General features: G+C 53.7%; 2 protein-coding genes across 2 annotated transcripts; both read left to right on the forward strand.

The window, feature by feature from the left end:
• The first annotated feature begins 378 nt into the window (after positions 1–378).
• On the forward strand, positions 379–1,899 carry mbd120 (methyl binding domain protein 120). Its single transcript, NM_001362800.1, has 2 exons — positions 379–451; positions 1,208–1,899. The coding sequence occupies exons 1-2, from the start codon at positions 404–406 to the stop codon at positions 1,739–1,741; spliced, it is 582 nt and encodes a 193-aa protein (NP_001349729.1). The 5' UTR covers positions 379–403; the 3' UTR covers positions 1,742–1,899.
• A 1,560-nt stretch (positions 1,900–3,459) lies between these two features.
• On the forward strand, positions 3,460–4,076 carry LOC100275405 (uncharacterized). The gene is made up of 2 exons (NM_001328158.1): positions 3,460–3,565; positions 3,750–4,076. Exons 1-2 carry the CDS (start codon positions 3,559–3,561, stop codon positions 3,944–3,946), a joined length of 204 nt encoding a protein of 67 aa, NP_001315087.1. The 5' UTR covers positions 3,460–3,558; the 3' UTR covers positions 3,947–4,076.
• Positions 4,077–21,235: the final 17,159 nt, after the last annotated feature.

Consider the following 21,235-nt stretch of genomic DNA (forward strand, 5'->3'; position numbering starts at 1 on the left):
GGAAGCATCTGGTAGCGGCTACAGAGGAAAAGAGCACGTGAAAGGCAGAGTGGAGGAAATAATATTGGCTTTGGACGGCTGGATTTGGAATCCTGCGGGTCATCAGACGGCAGAGCATTTCCAGAATACGTGGACACATTGAATGGCCACGCACGGACCCTGCTTTAATATAGAGCGGCTACAGAGGAAAAGAGCACGTGAAAGGCAGAGTGGAGGAAATAATATTGGCTTTGGACGGCTGGATTTGAAATCCTGCGGGTCATCAGACGGCAGAGCATTTCCAGAATACGTGGACACATTGAATGGCCACGCACGGACCCTGCTTTAATATAGAGAAATATGGAGCCCGGCCGTTTCCCATTCCCCGCATCGCCTCTATCGCCTGTGCCACCTCGCCGCCGTCATGACAACAGGGTCAACACCGGGTTCGCCCCCCTCTCAAGGCTCTCAGGTCTGCACTCAGCACTCCCTCGCACTCTTCCTCGCAGGTCGCTGGTACCTTGTTTGTGGATTGATATGCGTTGAAGCTTTGGCCTCTTCCCCTTCGCTTTCTTGCCTGCGGCCATGGCGGCCTGCATGTTGATGTGGGTGGTTATTTCGTGCCAGATACGTCATACGTACGTCATTATTACCAGGTGTTCACTTGGTTGGATATTTCAGTGGCTCTATTAGTCGCTTGGTTGCATCTGGATGTTTTTGTTCGGAAAGGCTTGCGCGCGCTAGATCGTATCTGATGCGAAAAATGTTGCGTGCAATTTTAGGGCCCGTTTGGATCCACTGACCAATTTTAGGGCCCGCTTGGATGCCAAGATCAGATGCATGACGCAGACTCAGCCAAATACCTCTGCATGCAGTGGGCTCAACCTCCCTTTTTAGTTTTTTAGCACCTCCCTCTAGGAACTCTCCTCTGCAGTTACTGGCAATGAAAACAACCCCATCCTCCTTTCTTGAAATCAGAGCATAAAGAAGATGAATCAGTAATCAGGTGGGAGTGCAACCCATGACTGCTTTCCCTCCTACCTTCCTGTCTTTCTTTATCTGATTCATTCAGCCTAGGAAAAACCATAAAATAATATTCTGCTGTGTCATGCAAACATCCCTCATAATTGTTTTTGCCATAATCATTGCTGATTAGAGTCAGATTTTATTTCTATCATTCAGAAAGATGGTATAAATTAGAAAATAACAGACCCATTTTGTTTGGCAGAGAAAACGAGGTTCTACAAAAGATTCTGTTGCCTTGTACGCAGTGCAATGCTACAAGTGCTACAAATGGCGTACTGTTCCAAAAGAAGAATTCGAGACACTCCGTGAGAACTTCACCAAGGATCCATGGTTCTGCAGCAGACGGCCAGACTGCTCCTGCGAAGACGATGCTGACATCGAGTACGACAGCAGCCGTATCTGGGTTCTGGACACGCCCAACATACCAAAGCCTCCACCAGAGACGGAGAGGCTAGTGATTATGGGCGGTGACTACACCAGAATGGACACGTATTACGTCATGCCCAATGGGAAGCGTGCGAGGTGTGCTGGTGACGTGGACAAGTTTCTGGAGGCAAATCCAGCGTACAAAAGCCGCATATCTGCTTCGGATTTCGACTTTGCACCGCCCGAGGTTGTTGAGGAGACTGTTGTTTCTCACAATTTTCTGCCTCTGCAAGGTTGCCAAGGCCAAGAAACAGGAGAAGGCAGAGAGGCACACAAAATAGGTGAAAGCAGAGAGGCATCGATGCTCTGAACTGTGCCTGTGCCCTGTGCTATGTAGGTGATAGTCCGCTCAAGATCACGTCACGTCTCGTTCCTATCTAGTACGGTTGTCTATCTCGGCTGAAGTTAATGTAGTAGGTCTTCTTGCGTGTTAATTCCTGGGGAATATATGAGATGTTTAATAATTAGTTGCTTAGGCCTTAAAACTGTGCTTCCTTAACTTTTGTTCTTCAGTCATCTCGTATATGCACGTTGTTCCCGTTAGCTAGCAGCCTAGTCGGTGACTGTGCATCTCGTTATCATAGCTAGATGTCTGTGCGCATAAAGCTTGAGCAAAATCTAACATTTCATACAGTGTAGCACAAGACAAGAAACAAATGTGTAGGACCAACAATGTATGTAGACTAGCAGCGTTGACCTGATGCTGGCATGCCAGAGAGTTCTTTCGATGATGTTGATGGTGCACTGGTCTCGCCTTCAGGCCTTCAGTTTCGTTGTCCGTCCTGAAGTTTGCCTTCAATAATCTCTTGCTCCTGGCTGATGTTTTCATTGTGACCCTACATCTTGTATGTCAATGGAAGCACGATTCTTCCGTCGGGAAAAAAAATTCTCTACGTCCTCGTGCAAACACATTCTTTTGTAGTCTCTCACATCCACCGCCTGAAAATCCACAAAACAGATTAAAATTTACAACTTAACTCATTATTAATTTGTTTTTCTTTTATTTATATGAGCCTGCAGGTAGTGGGTGTGAGAGACTGAAAATGAGTGTGTTTTGCATTCGGGATGCAAATAATTTTTTTCCTCGTTTATGCTGTCACCTACATACTGTTGAGTAATTAGACATTTTTATATTAAATTCCGAATATAAATTATGACCAACAATAAATAGTCTAGGTGTCTATTCCACAACAAGGAACTAACATGTTACATAACGGCATAATTATATAAATACAACACACATCTACCATAATAGATAAACTGAAGTATAATATCAAAGTAGATGAACTTTGAAAAAACCGGTGGTTAACCAAAACCACGTCTCGGTGGTTTCGGTAAACCGAACGATTTATCGCCAAAACCGACTGGTTTTGTAAACCTTGCTTGCAACACATAGGAGCAGTGCATGATGCATGTCTGACATAAGTGGGTGTTTAAGATTGCTCCATATTAGAACTCTAATTTGACGCTACAATTTACAATATAAATTTAAATAGTTTTTAAAAATATTTTTAATCTAAACCATAGACAAAATAATTTCTTCACTAATTTTTACAATTTTAGTTCTAAAATTTTCTGAAGCATCTAATTATCCTTCACCATAAATTGTTTTTAGAGTTAGAGCAGTTTTAAATAGGATCTAAATTAGGTGGGTTATAGGAATAGTTTTGCCGTTTGCATATCTATATTTTTTTCCTACAGGCTAGTAGATATATTTTAAAACTTTATTGTTTGAAACCTTATATTTTGAATTCAGAAACTTTATACAAGCATCTTAAAACCTTTCTACTTGAATATTTAGAACTTATGTCGCGTAGAGCACACGCGGGAGGAAAGCGAGAAGCCCCAGAACGGCTGGCCATCGGTTTATCGCATCAGTCTACTACGGCTCTTCGGAGTACAAATTATTGCAATATTGTTTTTCCCCGCGCAGAAGGTTCCGGAAGCAAGGGACGTTTCTGGATACAGGGCGTTCCGTTCTCTCCAGCTGCGTATAAATTCTGCCCCACCGTGTCATCTCCCGCACCGTCTATTCTTGGGCTGTCGGCCTCACGTTTTCCACTGCTTCCAGAGGCTTCCTCTCGAGTCCGCAGTCTCTCTTCCCTACGAAGTTCAGAAGTTGTCACAATGACTCATATCCTTGGCCACACATTGTTTTTTTTTCTGTTCCTGTTGTTCTATCGATTCTTGTAAGGGCGGGTTTTGCAGTTCGTTGCTCTTTTATGTCATGGTGGACTCGTTGTTTTTTATGTTTTCTGTTGGAACGGCGTGTTTCGGATGATGGTTCCGTTTCGTCCTTGACCTGGGCTGGGCTGCACGCGGCGACCAGAGGGAACGCGACCGGCAGAGGGCGCAGGCGCGGCGGCCCGCGGCCAAGGGGCGCGACGACGGGCTCACCCCGGAGCAGCGGCGGGAGCGGGACGCCAAGGCGCTGCAGGAGAAGGCTGCCAGGAAGGCGGCGCAGGCCGCGGGAGGCGCCTGCGCCAAGGGCGGCAAGAACACCGGCAAGAAGTAGCCGGGGTCTTTACTCTTTAGTTCGCAGGATCTGCTCGTGTTGGAAGATCTGTATTTGCCTAGATCTGGAATGCAATGCGATTTCGTGGGCGTTGTCTCGAGCAGTGCTGAAACAACGGTTCACAGTAAAATTTGTAGCAAAGATTTAAAAAGAACGAGGGCGTTGGCACTTTGCTTTGCAAGTGATCTGCGTAGCGTAACAAGGCCCGTTTGAAGGTAATTTTGTTAACAAAAGGATGGGCTCATTGACCATCAGAAGTTTACGAACATAGATAAAACCGAACACACCTCCAACAGACGCTTAGGAATGTTGTTAAAAAAACCTGGCGAAGTAAACTGACAGTAAAGAAAAAGAACCTGATGAAGTCAGCTTTCATTGATAAAGAACAAAATGCGATTTGGTTGCGCCCGCTTTCGGGTCCATGCTGGAAACATCCAGAACAAGATTAAAAAAACAAAACAAAGGGTTGATAAAAAAACAAAAGCAGAAAACATCACCTTCTAGCCTGTTATGGGTCGGTAGTCAGTGCCTCGGCTTTAGTCATACATCAGCTAGCCAAGTGGCTGTGGGCAGCTTAAAAGAGAGAGTCCTCCTTCTCTCATCAGTCTGGCTTTTGGCTCTCTTGGCTGGGCCAGCCCACGAGCGCATGAACGTCCGAAGCTGTCGAGTGTGAGCTGGGCCGGGGGCTTCCCAAGGGGTGGGATGTCAGGGGTCGGTAGTCAGTGCCTCGGCTTTAGTCCCACATCAGCTAGCCAAGGTGGCCGTGGGCAGCTTAAAAGGGAGAGTCCCCTCCTCTCATCGGCCTGACTTTTGGGATGTGAGTGGTGTGCTCTCTTGGCTGGGCTAGCCCACGAACACATGAACGGCCGAAGCTGTCGAGTGTGAGCTGGACCGGGAGTTGGACGCTGACATGGGCGAAAGAGCAGAGGCGCACCCGCGCTAAGGAGCCGAGGCGAAGAAGGCGATGCAGTTGCTTTTTCATCCACGCCTTGCATTTTCATCCCCCTCCACTTCCCGTTCGAATCCGCGTTCGACCACCACATCCCAGCTCCACCTCCCCCTCGGGCCGTCGCATCCTGTTCCGACCCGACCCATTTTCTACATTTAACCCGCCTGTTTTCATATTTTTGAAAAAAACGGGTTCGGGACGGGTTACGGGTTGGAAGGTCTGCGGGGTCGGGACGGAAACGGGAAGTACTATTTTCCGATTGGATTGTCAGGATCCCGTATTCGGTCGGGATATTTCCGGATTTAACCCGGATACAACCCGAAGTGGTCATCTGTCAGCCATCTCTCCCACTAGGCCCAAAGCGGTCAAGCCCAATAGGCCTCCACAGACCACGGCTCCACTGAATTGACTCGGCAGTCGGACGCCGCACGGCACGGACACAGCGACACCGGGTGGTTGGGGCAGCCGAGCTGCTGCTGATTGACGTTGGTGCCTTATGACGTGTGCCTACGGTTTGTTTGAAGCTTTTATGCATTTAATAGCTATGCTACATACTACCATATTTACTACGTTCAAGGCACAAGTGCAATAACAAGGATTACTTGCTGCTACCTATCATTTGCAAATACTTATACACGTATATTCTAAAATATAGGATCAAGGTCAGGATAGTGATTCCCAATTCATGAATGAAGATGGCGGGCTGTGAAGAAATCTTATTTTTTCTGTTGTTCAGTGGCTATGTGGTCATATAATCATGTGGTAATGTGGACTTATTTTCTCGTTGTTTAGTGGACTATTGAATTTGGACTATGGCTACAACACCTTGTGAGTGCTTGTTTCCGGTTAATTTTTTCCGTTGAGGTAAATTCCGTCCGTTTTCGGTTAATTTTCCGCCGTTTTGGTTCGTTTCCGTGAACCCGTATAAACCCGACCGACTTTCGTCCATGGTTGTTCCGCTCCCGAACCCGTTTCCGATGATGAATTGCGGGAGCGGAAACGGGAGAAGAGTTTTCCGTCCGTTTTCATCCCTATTGCTTCTTCAGCGATAGTGCATTCAGCCATACTGCGCCTCCTCTAACTCCGACAGGAACCAGTTGTCGTCTTCCTCTATCTCTATCTGACCTCATCTCTACCCCACCGCCGTCCGTGCCTTCAGAAGGCGTTCCCGGTTAGGGATGGCAACGGGCCGGCTATAATAAATACCCGCGAAAAATTCCAGAAAATATAATCATAACTAGCAAAAAATCTAGAAAATTTATGCATATAGGGAACACTTCAAACAAGTATTCATGAATTATTCGTCAACACAGGCATACAGAACATAATATGGGAACACTTCAAATCTTTATGATACATGCTCACTAGTTTTTTAGTTTTTACGGATATCCACGGGTAATCCGTATCCGACCCGATTTCATCACGGGTCGGGCACGGGCAAGACCCGCGGCCGCGGGTACAAATTCATACTCGATCTCGACAGGTCGGATATTCGGCGAATATCCGAACCCGCGGGTAAAATTGCCATCCGTATTCCCGGTGGCCGGCATCGGGACGTGTTGCTATTCGCTCCCGAGGTAGCCGCGAGGCTCTCCGTGCCCAAGCTACCTCTACGCACTGGCAGCACCGCCTGCTGTGCATGCCTCCTGGTGTACCCACTGCAGGGTCCTGGCCATGACAAGCCCGTGGATGGAGAAAGCCAACAACATATTCTGCCATGCCTCGTTCTATGTTCTGATGTTTCTTCCCACATCTTCCATTGGCCAATGCGACATTTTGAAGAATCTAGCGTCGCCTTTGCTAAAGACTTCATCTGTGTGTGCTAGCTATTCGACGATACGCCTCAGCAGAATGTGTTGTCCAGGTCGTCCTGTTGTGTTGCACGCGGTCATGTTGTATGACGCATGCACGATTGCGGACATGCTTAGCCACGCCTGCACTATACGCTGTTGATCCTCTTCCTCCTCAACATGCTAATACAGTGTTTCAATTTTTCAAATATGTCATGCTTTATATATCTGCATATATTGATGCATACACACACGCGCATATGTATTTTTTTTGTGCATATGTATGTATGGATATGCACATTAGAGTAATAGGAATGTTTATATGTCAAGAGGAAAGAGCTGATTGAATTTGTATTTTCCGTTGTGAAGAAGAGAACGTAACAGACGTTAACTAAATACTATAAATGAAACACATAAAAGGTTGGTCAAATATGTACCATATAAACCCAAAGGAAATGGTCGTAAATTTAAAAAAAACTACTATGTAAAAATATAAATCTAGAAGTAAGATTCTTTGAGCGGGATCTTCTTTTTTCAGACTAATCATGATGAACAGTAGAATAATAAAATGTTAATGTGGCAGAGAGGTAAGGGTAAACATTAGCTTTCAATCGGTTGTGGCAAACCTTTTAAAAAGAAATGTCATATTAAGCCCTATGTGCGGTCATTTCCTCAACATATATTCAGTATTTGTGCAACCTTTTGTACCGAAACCAATTGTTGTCCTCTTTCACCGTCACGACGCCAATGCTGATCCTAATGATGCAACAAGTTATTATCGAAGTAGTTCTGCAGGATGGAGGCGTTGTCGATGTTCGAGTCGTGCATCTAAAAGCTGCCAGACATCGAATCCTCCGTGTTATGCTGGTGATGGTGCATCGCTGCCTCTGTCTCCTGCTCCTCCACCTTCATCATGTCCCATTTGTTTCTCTTGTTGTACAACCAACACAACACCCACTTGTCTAGCTATAGAAACGACACGAAGACATGAATATTAAACGCGGCAGCACCATGACTCCCCCAGACATAGTGCACCATGAGAGTTCTTCAGGTGGGGAATCCAGTCCATCTTGGTGGGTGGGGGAGAACCACCTTGCTACAGAGATAGTGCACCACGGGAGCTCCTCAGGTGAGGACCCAGTCCCGCTTAACAGACCTAAGTGCGACAGCGTGGACGCATTGCGCGGAGTGAGTGACTAGGGCAGCCATATTTTTGCAAAGATAGTGCGCCACAAGCTTCTTAGTTTGGAGATCAAGTCCGTCTTGACGGCCTTGGATGCCTTTGGCGAAGTAGAACACGAGCGCCTTACTGATAGGGACGAGACTTGCATAGCAGATGTCGGGGTGGGTGAGCGGTTGACGTCGCTAGGTGGGGGCGGTGGCGTGGGGTGTGGGGGAGGGTGTTAGGTTTTTTATGTGGGGGTGGTGGCATGGGCGCATTGCGCGGAGGGGCGATTGGGTGACAGGGAGGACCACGCGAAGAGCGGAGGAGACGATGCACGACGATCGACCGTTGAGACTGATACATTATAATAGTAGAGACTTTGTATAAGGATTTGAAACCAATAATGTTTTTTTGACTTTAATATCTAACATAATTGAATTAATATTGATAAACGTAATTGATTCTTTTACAACTATCCATGGTATGAATAATAATACGACGAGTATAGTGAACACTTTTAATGATAAATATTCGGATATAACTGGAACTATTCTAAAACTGATTATAATTACTTTTTTAATTGAAGGTACTAAACTCTTTGTTAGTAACTTGCAGATACCAATTAAAATTAGGATATCATAACCAGACATTTAAGAAAATCCTCCTTTCAACTCATGTCTTTTAAATATATTTTTTCTATTGTAAAGACATTCACCCTCATAGCAGATTAGTAGGTGTCGGATGTAAATTAACGATTTTATTTAATATTTAAGTAACTAAGCCTTCAATGTAAGGAGGAATCGTAAATGCACCCGCCGAAATTTTTTCCATCGTTGTCACTAGATCAATCTTGTATTTGTGAAGCTAATGATAGATTAGTTGAGATCTGTTTAAGGTTTGGGATGCACTAAGTAAATATAATTTTTACAACACATTGAAAGAATTACAACGAAAACACTTTTATGGTTATGTGATGGCTCCTGCATTGCACCACTACTCACTTCTACCATATACTCCACCACTACTCACTTCTATTATGCACTCTATCGCTCTGCATTTCTACCATGCACTCCATCACTATTCACTTCTACCATGCCATGTGTGTGGGGTGCTGAGGTATGGTGTGTTGTGTTGTATGTGGTGCGACACCCTCCTTATATAGGCACACATGAGTCATGGATGGATGAGTGACACATGTCCCCATTCTAGAGAGGTTTCCACAAATATCTGTGTTGTAAATGATTATGGAATGTTGCATATATCATTGTTAGCCATGGTTGTTTGTGAAAGGTTCCCGTTGGTGTTTTGAACTAGCTTCGACAAGTAAATTGGTTTATATGCATTCTGGATCCAGATGTTGTGCTTAATGGGCACAAGATTTATACTGGTTCGAGCAGAACATCCCTACTTCCAGTTTTCGGTGGCTTGCATTATCGACACCTTGTTGCTCAATGCTCGTAGTAGGGGTTACAAGCGGGCAAGAGAGGGAGAAGCTCACAAGTCTCTTATGCGTAGTAAGTTCTAAGGACTACGAATCTCGTGTTTGCTACCAACCTAAGCCTTGGGCGTCGTGGTAGTGTGCTCTTTGGCTTTGCCTCTATTGTCCTCTATCTTTCATCTAGGTCGACCCTCCCCCTTTTATAGGTGGAGGGGGCCGGTTATAGGTAGCTTCTTATGGAAGGAGTAACTGTGTTGTGGCCCACGATAGAATGAAGCATTCTACCCCAGTTGAAACGTGTCTGTCGGTATTCGCCTTGGTCGTCTGTGCTCCATGGCCAAGCTCATTAAGTCCTACTATGTGTGGGCGGCGAGGGGTTCCAACATCATCATTACTCTTCCTATGTCACGCCAACCCGTGGACTTCGTAGCCTAAGTCTCGGTGCTACTCGTCGTGTTGCGGGCCTGTAGACTGCCAGGACACTCAGGCCTAAGTTTGGTAGGCTATGAGTGGGCTATAGGCCTATGGCCTCATAAGTCATGAGTGGAAAAGAGGACTAACTTTCCTACCATGGCTCAACGCCAGTGGAAGTTAATGCAGGCAGTCATTTATGATGGGTCAGTCCTAAGCCAGGTGTGGAATCCACTCGCGTGGGTTCCTCTCAGTTCGCCTAACCCTCATTCTGGCTCCGCCTTGCCCGATCCTAGGCTCGGTGCCTCGGGACTATCCAGGGGCGGGTCCTTCCGGGGCAGACTCTTTCTCCATCCTCCTTCTAACTCATGTGCCCTAGGGTGTCACACCCGGTTTTAATGGCAAAACCGAATGCATAGCATATACACGCCATGATCTATTTCCACACATACATTGACATCACAAGTGTAATATATCAAGGAAGCAATGCATAAAAGCGTAAATTAAGATTATAGTAACATATTACACTTCAAATAGACTAAATGTCTTAACCTTTATTCATCAAATTAAAACAAAATAAGGGCATCTTTCCACAGGAATATGACCGGGGGAATCACTAGACTAGCATCCATCGAGTTCACCATCATAATCTTCATCTACATAACCTTCTGAACAAAATTAATCAAGGGTGAGTACACTTATGGTTGGTACTCAACAAGTGGGGTGAAAAATGCAAGGGTAACAAGGTAAGGCTAAGGTTTAATGCGTTAGCTTTTTAGTTGGTCAAAGTTTTATTAACAACACCTGATTACTAAGTATAAGAATAGTCCAACCCAATTAAGCATAAGTAGTAATCATCATTGTAATAATAAACATCAGTATAAATAATAATCGGCATAATCTCAAACCACCTGATAAGAATAGATCATGATTTATTTTCATCTTCATGTGAGGGTCTAGACCGCTCTTAACCGTGATCATGGTTGATATATTAGTTTTACACTCTATAGATGTGGCACAACTTTACCCATGAGTCATGATTCCCTTCTAGCCTGGGTTGATTAGACCTGTATTCTCTTCCAAGGTGAATGGCCAGGGTCTCTCTACGAGGCTTTTCCCTAGAGTCCTCATTATGCAGATGTTGGAAATGGCCAAACAACATAGAGCACATCTGACATAACCTAACATTATACCCTAGTCCGTAGGAAAAAGTGTGTGAACTATGAGTGTATCCAATCCACCTGAGCTGGAATATAAGAGCATGGCAATTGGCTTGTTCCGGGTGACCAAAAATAGCACCCAACACAAGACTTCCCTAGTTATATAGTGTCGGCGTTTCGAGACAGGGGGGTCCCTAAGCCGACGAGTGAGTGTGCTGCGTGCCCCAGCCCAGATGGGTCGAGCGCGTGGGCGAGCGCGAAGGGGGGAGAGGCGAGGTGGCCGGAGCCGAGCGTGAGAGAGGTGGAAGTCCCGCGGCCTTCGTGTTCGTCCCGCGCCCAGGTCAGGTGCGCTTGCAGTAGGGGGGTTACAAGCGTCCACGCGGGTGAGGGAAGCGAGCGGCCCCAAGAGAGCGCCTGTCCCGTCCTCGGTCCCGCGCGGCCAACCTTCTCTGAGAAGGCCCTGGTCCTCCCTTTTATAGTCGTAAGGAGAGGATCCAGGTGTACAATGGGGATGTAGCAGAGTGCTACGTGTCTAGCGGAGGGAGAGCTAGCGCCCTAGGTACATGCCAATGTGGCAGCCGGAGAGATCTGGGCACCCTGCTGGCGTGATGTCGTGGCTGTCGGAGGTGCGGTGGAGCCTGATGGAGGGACAGCTGTTGGAGCGGTCGAGTCCCTGCTGACGTTGTCCTGCTTCCGTAAGAGAGCTGGGGGCCGCCGTCGTCATAGAACTTGTGGAGCGCCATCATTGCCCCTCTGGCGGAGCTGGCCGGATGAGACGCCGGTCTTGTTCTCCGTGACCCGAGTCGATTCGGGGTGGGATGATGATGGCGCCTCCTGTCGACGTGGCGGTCTGTGCCCTAGGCAGGGCGACGTGGGGGTTCCTCCGAAGCCGAGGTTGAGTCTGCCTTTTGTTGCCGTGGCCGAGCCCGAGCCAAGGGGTCGGGCGAGGCGGAAGTCGTTCGGCCGAGGCCAGGGCGGAGTCCGAGCCCTGGGGTCGGGCGAGGCGGAGTTTCGTCGTCTTCCGGGTCTTAGCCCGAGTCCGAGCCCTGGGGTCGGGCGGAGCGGAGTTCCGTCGTCTTCCGGGTCTTAGCCCGAGTCCGAGCCCTGGGGTCGGGCGGAGCGGAGTTCGCCGTCTTCCGGGTCTTAGCCCGAGTCCGAGCCCTGGGGTCGGGCGGAGCGGAGTTCGCCGTCTTCCGGGTCTTAGCCCGAGTCCGAGCCCTGGGGTCGGGCGGAGCGGAGTTCGCCGTCTTCCGGGTCTTAGCCCGAGTCCGAGCCCTGGGGTCGGGCGGAGCGGAGTTCGCCGTGGCGCCTTTGGCAAGGCCTGACTGCCTGTCAGACTCACTCTGTCGAGTGGCACTGCAGTCGGAGTGGCGCAGGCGGCGCTGTCCTTCTGTCAGACTGGCTAGTGGAGCGGTGGAGTGACGGCGGTCACTTCGGCTCTGCCGGGGGCGCGTGTCAGGATAGAGGTGTCAGGCCACCTTTGCGTTAAATGTCCCTGCAATTTGGTCAGTCGGTGTGGCGATTTAGTCAAGGTTGCTTCTGAGCGAAGCCAAGGCCTCGAGCGAGCCGGTGATGTGTCCGCCATAAAAAGGGGGCCTCGGGCGAGACGGAAGTCTCTCGAGGTCGGCTGCCTTTGGCCGAGGCTTGGCTCGGGTGAAGCGTGATCGAGTCACTCGTGTGGACTGATCCCTGACTTAATCGTACCCATCAGGCCTTTGCAGCTTTATGCTGATGGGGGTTACCAGCTGAGAATTAGGCGTCTTGAGGGTACCCCTAATTATGGTCCCCGACAGTAGCCCCCGAGCCTCGAAGGGAGTGTTAGCACTCGCTTGGAGGCTTTTGTCGCACTTTTTTGCAAGGGGACCAGCGTTTCTCGGTTGCATTTCGTTCCGGCGGGTGCGCGCGAGCGCACCCGCCGGGTGTAGCCCCCGAGGCCTCGGAGGAGTGGTTACACTCCTTCGAGGTCTTAATACTTCGCTTAACGCTTCGGCTGGTCTGGTCGTTCCCTCATGCGAACTGGCCGTAGCCCGGGTGCACGGTCGGGGCCCAAACTCTCGGGCTGGTATGTTGACGCTGTCAACGATTCGGCCGGAGCCGGTTTTTGCGAGAGCAGCCCCCGAGCCTCTGCACAGGGCGAGAGGACGATCAGGGACAGACTCGACTTTTTACATACGCCCCTACGTCGCCTTTCCGCAAGGAGGAGGGGGGAGTGCGCCATGTTACCCTCGATGGGCACCGAACATGGTGTCTCCGGTGAGCTGCAAGCGGGTAATCCGAGTGGACGTCCGTGCCCCGTTCGTTGGGGGTCGGCTAGGGGCCCAGAGGCACGCCCAAAAGTACCTGCGGGTGATTTGCCGGACCCGGTCCCCTGGCGACGGGGTCCGAGGGCTCGATGCCTCCCTCCGATGGGATTCCGTTACAAGATCGTTCCCGCTGGTCTCGGAAATGTCCTAGGGTACCTCGGGAGCGCAGCCCGAGCCTCGGTTATGTATCGAACGTACCCCTGGTCATCCCTCGCTCGGTGTCTGAGGCGACTGTGAACCCTTCGGGGGCCAGCCTTCGAACCCCTGATCAGTAATGGGCGCGGAGCCCGAGTAGCCTGAGGCGGCCATGGAGCCCTTCGGGGGGCTGGCCTTCGAACCCCTGACCAGTAGTGGGTGTCGGGCCCACGCGATCTGAGGCGACTGTTGAACCCTTCGGGGGGCCAGCCTTCGAACCCCTGATCAGTAATGGGGGGCTTGGAGCCCGGTTCCTTCGCGGGGAAGGATCCCTTTCGGGGTATCCCCCTTTTTCGGTCCCTGTTGCAAGAGATAGAGAAAGAGGAAAACGGAAAAGGATACGAAATCGGACGACGTGGCGTACCTTTTCCGACGCGTTTATTACGGCGAAGGTGAAGCGTCGCGCGCTCCTCCTGCCAGAGGCGCCGCGTGTCCCGCCGCGGAGTTAATGCGACGGGGCGAGTGGTTGGCGGGGCGGCCGTTGCGCGCGTGCGGTCCGTTCGAGGAACGGGTCACGGGTGCACCGTCTCCACGCCGTGAGAGGAGGCTCTCTTGCTGCTTCAGGATGGGACGTGAGCCTGGCTGACGATGTGACCGCTGCGCCCGCCCGCCTGCCACCGCTATTACTGCCGGCCCACTTTCGGTCGCTTTGACCGACGCGCCAGTCTGGCGCTGTTGGGTCGCCTCGAGTCGTGGCATAGGCTTCGCAACTGAAGAGGCGCGATGGTGGCACAAGTGGCGGTGCGGTTGCTTGCATGCAGCAACTGGTGCGCCGGTTGCTCGACGCGTGGGCCTGGGTTCCCAAGCTGGCGTGTCAGAAGTCAGAGAAGCGCGTCCATCTGGCGCGGTTGCATGCCGCCTGCATGGCTGCCCGCCCCTTCTGCCCGTTGGTCTGGGCGAAAATGGGGGGTCGCCTGTAACCGCTGGACGGTCGTGCGCACCACGCGCAGCGGTTTGGCTTCTTCTGCCCTGAGCCGGCTTGCATGATATGCGGGACCCAGCCCCCGAGTCGCAGGGGAGGGCCTTGGAGCGTGCTGGAGAAGACTCAGCCTGCGGCGCCTGGGGGCGCACGTAGGGAGAGTTGCCTTTAAAAGGAGGGAGACTCCTTTCGTAAGGCAACCATGTCTTCTTCCTCCCTTAAGCGTCGTGTCTTCCCATCTTCCAAGCCCCCGGATGGGGGGTATCCGCCGCCTTTCCGCCTCCTCGTTGGAGGAACGCAACTCCATGGGAGTTGGTACCTCTCAGCCATCGTTCGGCTTCAAGGATTTTCATCATGCTGCCCGGCTGCTCCCCTCCGCCGGCGGTCACCTGAGATGGCGACCTCCGGCTTGATGGTGGGGGAAAGCGAGCCGGGCTGCGGCCTCTTCCCCTCCCTCAGCCTCAAGGATTTTCATCACCAGGGCTGGGGAGGGGAGTGCGCCGAGTTGAGGTCGGCCCTCGCGTGGGCGGCGGCCCGCTCCTTCACTCAGTGATCGGAGGGAAAGGCGGCCGTCGTCCGCGGCGCGGGCAGCTGCAGCGTGCCTGGCCTTCAGGCGCGAGTGGCTTCGGAGCCGCTCGCGGTGCCGGCATCCGCCACGCGGGCTGACCTCCAACTCTATGGCCTTCTGCCCGTCCTTGCCTCACAAGTTTTGGCACGGACGGGGGCCTCCTGGCAGCGGCATCGAGCCTGAGGTCGGCGTTGCCGCTGCTTGGTCCCTCGGAGCAGAAGGCGTCGTCGTCGCCGCTGCTGGAGCGGGTGACGGCGCACCATTCGTCGGCCTTCCATCGCTCCGCAGGCCTTCCCCCTCGGAGTGGGGTTGTTCGTACCTGCGGAGGGGGAACCGGAGTTCCGTTTGTAATGGCACTTTGAATGCCAGTGTTCTTCGTTCATTGCGGCTGTCGAGGCCTGAACGTGTATGTAATTTCGGCACGGAGCCGTGTTTTTTCCTCATTTTCGAGCATTAAGTCTCGCCTATTGATTATCTGAACCGCTTTACCAAGCATGAGTTGCCCCGTGTCAAGGTGACGGGTGAGGTATCCGTATCCCGGAGGCGTAGGAATCCCTCGGCCCGTTCGGCCTTGTTGTCTGGGGCTCCTCTAGCTTAGTTAAAGAAACCCCTCGGCTGCCCTTCGGTGGACCGAGGCCAGGGGTAGTGATATCAGTATGAACAGAGGCGGAGTTGGCTCGAGAATGGGAACCTGGTTGGCCGGAGCCTAGCCATGTCGTCCGTCAGCGGAGCCGACGCCAAAGTCGATCAGCCGAGGCCTCGGGTCGGGCTGGCGCCCTTGGAAGCCGGTTGACCGAGGCCCCAGGGGTAACCGGTTGAGCCGCCTGCTCGGGCCGGATTCCCGGAGGAGTCCCTGGACCGCGGCGCCGCCCGAGGCTGGGTCGGGCTTTGCTGAAGACGTCGTCGATGCCGAGGGTGCTACGGCTCCCTTCAGCGTGAAGACCCGAGCCTGCAGGATCCGATCATCTTGTAGCGTGTGCTTTCTGCGGCCGCCGAGGCCAGAAGAACACACCCTCGCTGCGCTTGCGAAGCTGCGTCTTTTTTCCTCCTGTTTCGAGCATCTGGACTCTGTCGGTAACAGGGATGTTTGCGTGAGCGAGAGTTGCTTTTCGCGGAAGGGACGAGTGAGGTATCCGTATCCCAGGGGCGTGGGAATCCCTCGGCTCGGTCGGCCTTGCCGCTTACGCGTACTTTCACCCGTCCATGAGGCCCTGTCCCCGACTTAGCCGAGAAAGCTTGAAGGACTGCTTCGGCAGGAGAGCTTCCGAGCGTGATGACTCGTTCGGTCCACGGAGTCGCTTTATCCGAGCGCAAGTTACTTATCACAGAAGGTGATGAGTGAGGTATCCGTATCCCGGAGGCGTAGGAGTCCCTCGGCTCGGTCAGCCTTGGCTGCTTACGTGTACCTCGTCGTTTCCAGGATCCGCTTCCCGAAGTAGTCAAGAAGCACGAAAGAAATCCTGCTAAAAAGAGATCCTTTTTCGAGGAAAAATTCGACGCAGAGGGGGTCTCCCCCCTTTTAGCCCCCGAGGGAGGGTCGGGCTTTGCCGAGGCTAGGCCGACCCTTCCTTGACGACTAAACTTTGCGTAGGTGCGAGGTATATGAACAACTTGAAAACATCTTAAGGGTAGAAGCGACGTAGCTGTTTGATGTTCCAAGCGTTGCCGTAGATCTCGCCTTGATTGTTGGCCAGCTTGTATGTTCCGGGCTTCAGAACTTTGGCGATGACGAATGGCCCTTCCCAGGGGGGCGTGAGCTTGTGCCTCCCTCGAGCGTCTTGTCGCAGCCGAAGCACCAGGTCGCCCACCTGGAGTTCTCGGGACCGGACCCCTCGGGCGTGGTAGCGTCGCAGGGACTGTTGGTACCGCGCCGAGTGTAGCAAGGCCCTGTCCCGAGCTTCCTGCAGCTGGTCCAGCGATTCCTCTCGGCTAGCTTGGTTGCTTTGTTCGGTGTAGGCCCTCGCCCTCGGGGAGCCGTATTCCAGGTCAGTGGGCAAGATAGCTTCGGCCCCGTAGACCAGGAAAAACGGCGTGAAGCCCGTGGCATGACTCGGCGTCGTCCTCAGGCTCCAGACCACCGAGGGGAGTTCCTTCATCCATCGCTTGCCGAACTTGTTGAGGTCGTTGTAGATCCGAGGCTTGAGCCCTTGTAGAATCATGCCATTGGCACGCTCTACTTGCCCATTCGACATGGGATGAGCCACGGCGGCCCAGTCCACCCGGATATGGTGATCCTCGCAAAAATCCAAGAATTTTTTGCCGGTGAACTGGGTGCCGTTGTCGGTGATGATGGAGTTCGGGACCCCGAAGCGATGGATGATGTTGGTGAAGAATGCCACCGCCTGCTCGGACCTGATGCTGCTCAGAGGTCGGACCTCGATCCACTTGGAGAATTTGTCGATGGCGACCAGCAGGTGCGTGTAGCCCCCGGGCGCCTTCTGCAAGGGGCCGACGAGGTCCAGACCCCATACAGCGAAGGGCCAGGTGATGGGTATTGTCTGCAGAGCCTGAGCAGGCAGGTGTGTCCGCTTCGCATAGAATTGGCACCCTTCGCAGGTGCGGACAATTCTAGTGGCGTCAGCCACCGCCGTTGGCCAGTAGAAGCCTTGCCGGAAAGCATTTCCGACAAGGGCTCGGGGCGCCGCGTGGTGGACGCAAGCCCCCGAGTGTACTTCTTGCAGCAGTTCCCGACCTTCGGCGATGGAGATGCATCGCTGGAGGATGCCCGAGGGGCTGCGATGGTAGAGCTCCTCTTCGTCGCCCAGCAAGACGAATGACTTGGCGCGTCGCGCTACCCGCCGAGCCTCGACCTGGTCGAGGGGTAGCTCTCCTCGACGGAGATATTGCAGGTACGGGGCCTGCCAATCTTGATCTGGCGTGGCCCCGCTCTGCCCTTCCTCGACGTTCAGTGCCCCGCCCTCGGGGGCCGAGGGTACCTCGGGCTGGGCCGAGGGTGCCTCGGGCTGAGCCGAGGGTACCTCGGGCTCGGGCGCGTCGTCGAGCTTGACGGAGGGTTGATGCAGATCCCGGGAGAAGACGTCCGGGGGGACTGTCGTTCGCCCATGATTTCCACCGCCCACTTCGCGATCCTGCCCGAGGCCTCCCGGCACTGGATGATCTCCTCCAGGGGGAAGGATGACACCACAGTTACCGGATGGGACTCGAAGTAGTGTCGCAGCTTCCGCCTTGTCAGGATCACAGCATACAGCAGCTTTTGAACTTGTGGGTAGCGGATCTTAGTCTCGGACAACACTTCGCTGATGAAGTAGACCGGCCTCTGAACGGGCAATGTATGCCCTTCCTCCTGCCTTTCGACCACAATCGCGGCGCTGACCACCTGAGTGGTCGCGGCGACGTAGACCAAGAGGGCTTCTCCGTCCGCCGGCGGCACCAAGACAGGCGCCTTTGTAAGGAGCGCCTTCAGGTTGCCAAGGGCTTCTTCGGCCTCAGGGGTCCAAGCGAAACATTCGGCCTTCCTTAAGAGGCGGTACAGAGGCAGACCTCTTTCGCCGAGGCGTGAGATGAAGCGGCTCAGGGCCGCGAGGCACCCCATGACCCTCTGTACCCCTTTTAAGTCCTTGATGGGTCCCATGCTGGTGATGGCCGCAATCTTCTCCGGGTTGGCTTCGATGCCTCGCTCGGAGACGATGAACCCTAGGAGCATGCCTCAGGGCACCCCGAAGACACACTTCTCAGGATTAAGCTTGACTCCTTTCGCCTTGAGACACCGGAATGTCACTTCAAGGTCGGAGAGGAGGTCGGAAGCCTTCCGCGTCTTGACTACGATGTCATCGACGTAGGTCTCGACTGTGCGACCGATGTGTTCGCCGAACACATGGTTCATGCACCGCTGGTACGTCGCGCCCGCATTCCTCAAACCGAACGGCATGGTGACATAGCAGTACATGCCGAACGGTGTGATGAAAGAAGTCGCGAGCTGGTCGGACTCTTTCATCCGGATCTGGTGATACCCTGAGTAGGCATCGAGGAAGGACAGGGTTTCGCACCCAGCAGTGGAATCCACGATTCGGTCGATGCGAGGCAGAGGGTAGGGAACCTTCGGACATGCTTTGTTGAGACCAGTGTAGTCTACACACATCCGCCATTTCCCCCCTTTTTTCCTCACAAGAACAGGATTGGCAAGCCATTCGGGATGGAATACCTCTTTGATGAACCCTGCCGCCATTAGGTTGTGGATCTCTTCGCCAATCGCTCTGCGCTTCTCCTCGTCGAATCGGCGCAGAGGCTGCCTGACGGGTCGGGCTCCGGCCCGAATATCCAGCGAGTGCTCGGCGACATCCCTCGGTATGCCGGGCATGTCCGAGGGACTCCACGCAAAGACGTCGGCGTTTGCGCGGAGGAAGTCGACGAGCACTGCTTCCTATTTGGGGTCGAGCTCGGAACCGATCCGGATCTGCTTGGTGGTGTCGCCACTGGGGTCGAGGGGGACGGCCTTGACCGTCTCCGCTGGCTCGAAGTTGCCGGCGTGGCGATTCACGTCTGGCACCTCCTTGGAGAGGTTCTCCAGGTCGGCGATGAGGGCCTCGGACTCGGCGAGGGCCTCGGCGTACTCCACGCACTCCACGTCGCATTCGAACGCGTGTTTGTACGTGGGGCCGACGGTGATGACCCCGTTGGGGCCCGGCATCTTGAGCTTCAGGTAGGTGTAGTTGGGGACGGCCATGAACTTCGCGTAGCATGGCCTCCCTAGCACGGCGTGGTAGGTTCCTCGAAACCCGACCACTTCGAACGTCAGGGTCTCCCTTCGGAAGTTGGAGGGTGTCCCGAAGCAGACTGGGAGGTCGAGTCGCCCGAGGGGCCTGACGCGCTTCCCAGGGATGATCCCGTGGAAGGGCGCAGCGCCTGCTCGGACGGAGGACGGATCGACGCGCAGGAGCTTGAGGGTCTCGGCGTAGATGATGTTGAGGCAGCTGCCCCCGTCCATCAGGACCTTGGTGAGCCTGACATCGCCGACAACGGGGTCGACGACGAGCGGGTATTTCCCCGGGCTCGGCACATGGTCGGGGTGGTCGGCCCGGTCGAAAGTGATGGGCTTGTCGGACCAGTCTAGGTAGACTGGCGCCGCCACCTTCACTGAGCAGACCTCCCGGCGTTCTTGCTTGCGGTGCCGAGCCGAGGTATTCGCCGCATGCCCTCCATAGATCATGAATCAGTCGCGGACCTCGGGGAACTCCCCCGCTGGGTGATCTTCGTTCTTGTCGTCGTCGCGGGCCCTACCACCCTCGGCGGGTGGCCCGGCCCTGTGGAAATGACGCCGAAGCATAACGCACTCCTCGAGGGTGTGCTTGACGGGCCCCTGATGGTAGGGGCACGGCTCCTTGAGCATCTTGTCGAAGAGGTTTGCACCTCCGGGGGGCTTCCGAGGGTTCTTATACTCGGCGGCGGCGACAAGGTCCGCGTCGGCGGCGTCGCGTTTCGATTGCGACTTCTTCTTGCCTTTCTTCTTGGCGCCGCGCGGAGCAGACGCCTCGGGAGCTTCTTCCGATGGGCGGCCCTGGGGCTGCTTGTCCTTTCGGAAGATAGCCTCGACCGCCTCCTGGCCAGAGGCGAACTTGGTGGCGATGTCCATCAGCTCGCTCGCCCTGGTGGGGGTTTTGCGACCCAACTTGCTCACCAGGTCGCGGCAAGTGGTGCCGGCGAGGAACGCGCCGATGACATCCGAGTCGGTGATGTTGGGCAGCTCGGTGCGCTGCTTCGAGAATCGTCGGATGTAATCCCGGAGCGACTCCCCCGGCTGTTGCCGGCAGCTTCGAAGGTCCCAGGAATTCCCGGGGCGCACGTATGTGCCCTGGAAATTGCCAGCGAAGGCTTGGACCAAGTCGTCCCAGTTGGAAATCTGCCCCGGAGGCAGGTGCTCCAACCAGGCGCGAGCAGTGTCGGAGAGGAACAGGGGGAGGTTGTGGATGATGAGGTTGTCGTCGTCCGTTCCACCCAGTTGGCAGGCAAGGCGGTAGTCCGCGAGCCACAGTTCCGGTCTCGTTTCCCCCGAGTACTTCGTGATAGTAGTCGGGGGTCGGAACCGGGTCGGGAATGGCGCCCGTCGGATGGCCCGACTGAAGGCCTGCGGACCGGGTGGCTCGGGCGAGGGACTCCGATCCTCCCCGCTGTCGTAGCGCCCCCCACGCCTGGGGTGGTAGCCTCGGCGCACCCTTTCGTCGAGGTGAGCCCGAAGGTCGCGTCGATGGTGCTCGTTGCCGAGGTGGCCCGGGGCCGCAGGCGCGGTGTTGCGCGTGCGCCCGGTGTAGACCGAGGCTTCCCGCATGAATCGGGAAGTCGCGGCATGAGGTTCCGAGGGATATCCTTGCCTTCGGGATGCAGTGCTCTCGGCCCGCCGGGCCGCAGCGCCTTCCAGGAGATTCTTGAGTTCTCC

Source organism: Zea mays, chromosome 6, assembly GCF_902167145.1.
Source record: "Zea mays cultivar B73 chromosome 6, Zm-B73-REFERENCE-NAM-5.0, whole genome shotgun sequence".
Classification (NCBI taxonomy): Eukaryota; Viridiplantae; Streptophyta; class Magnoliopsida; order Poales; family Poaceae; genus Zea; species Zea mays.

Coding starts and splice junctions, on each gene's coding strand:
- mbd120 (NM_001362800.1), top strand. CDS start 404: ATGACAACAGGGTCAACACCGGGTTCGCCCCCCTCTCAAGGCTCTCAG. Junction 452..1,207: donor CCCCCTCTCAAGGCTCTCAG/GTCTGCACTCAG, acceptor TTTGTTTGGCAG/AGAAAACGAGGTTCTACAAA.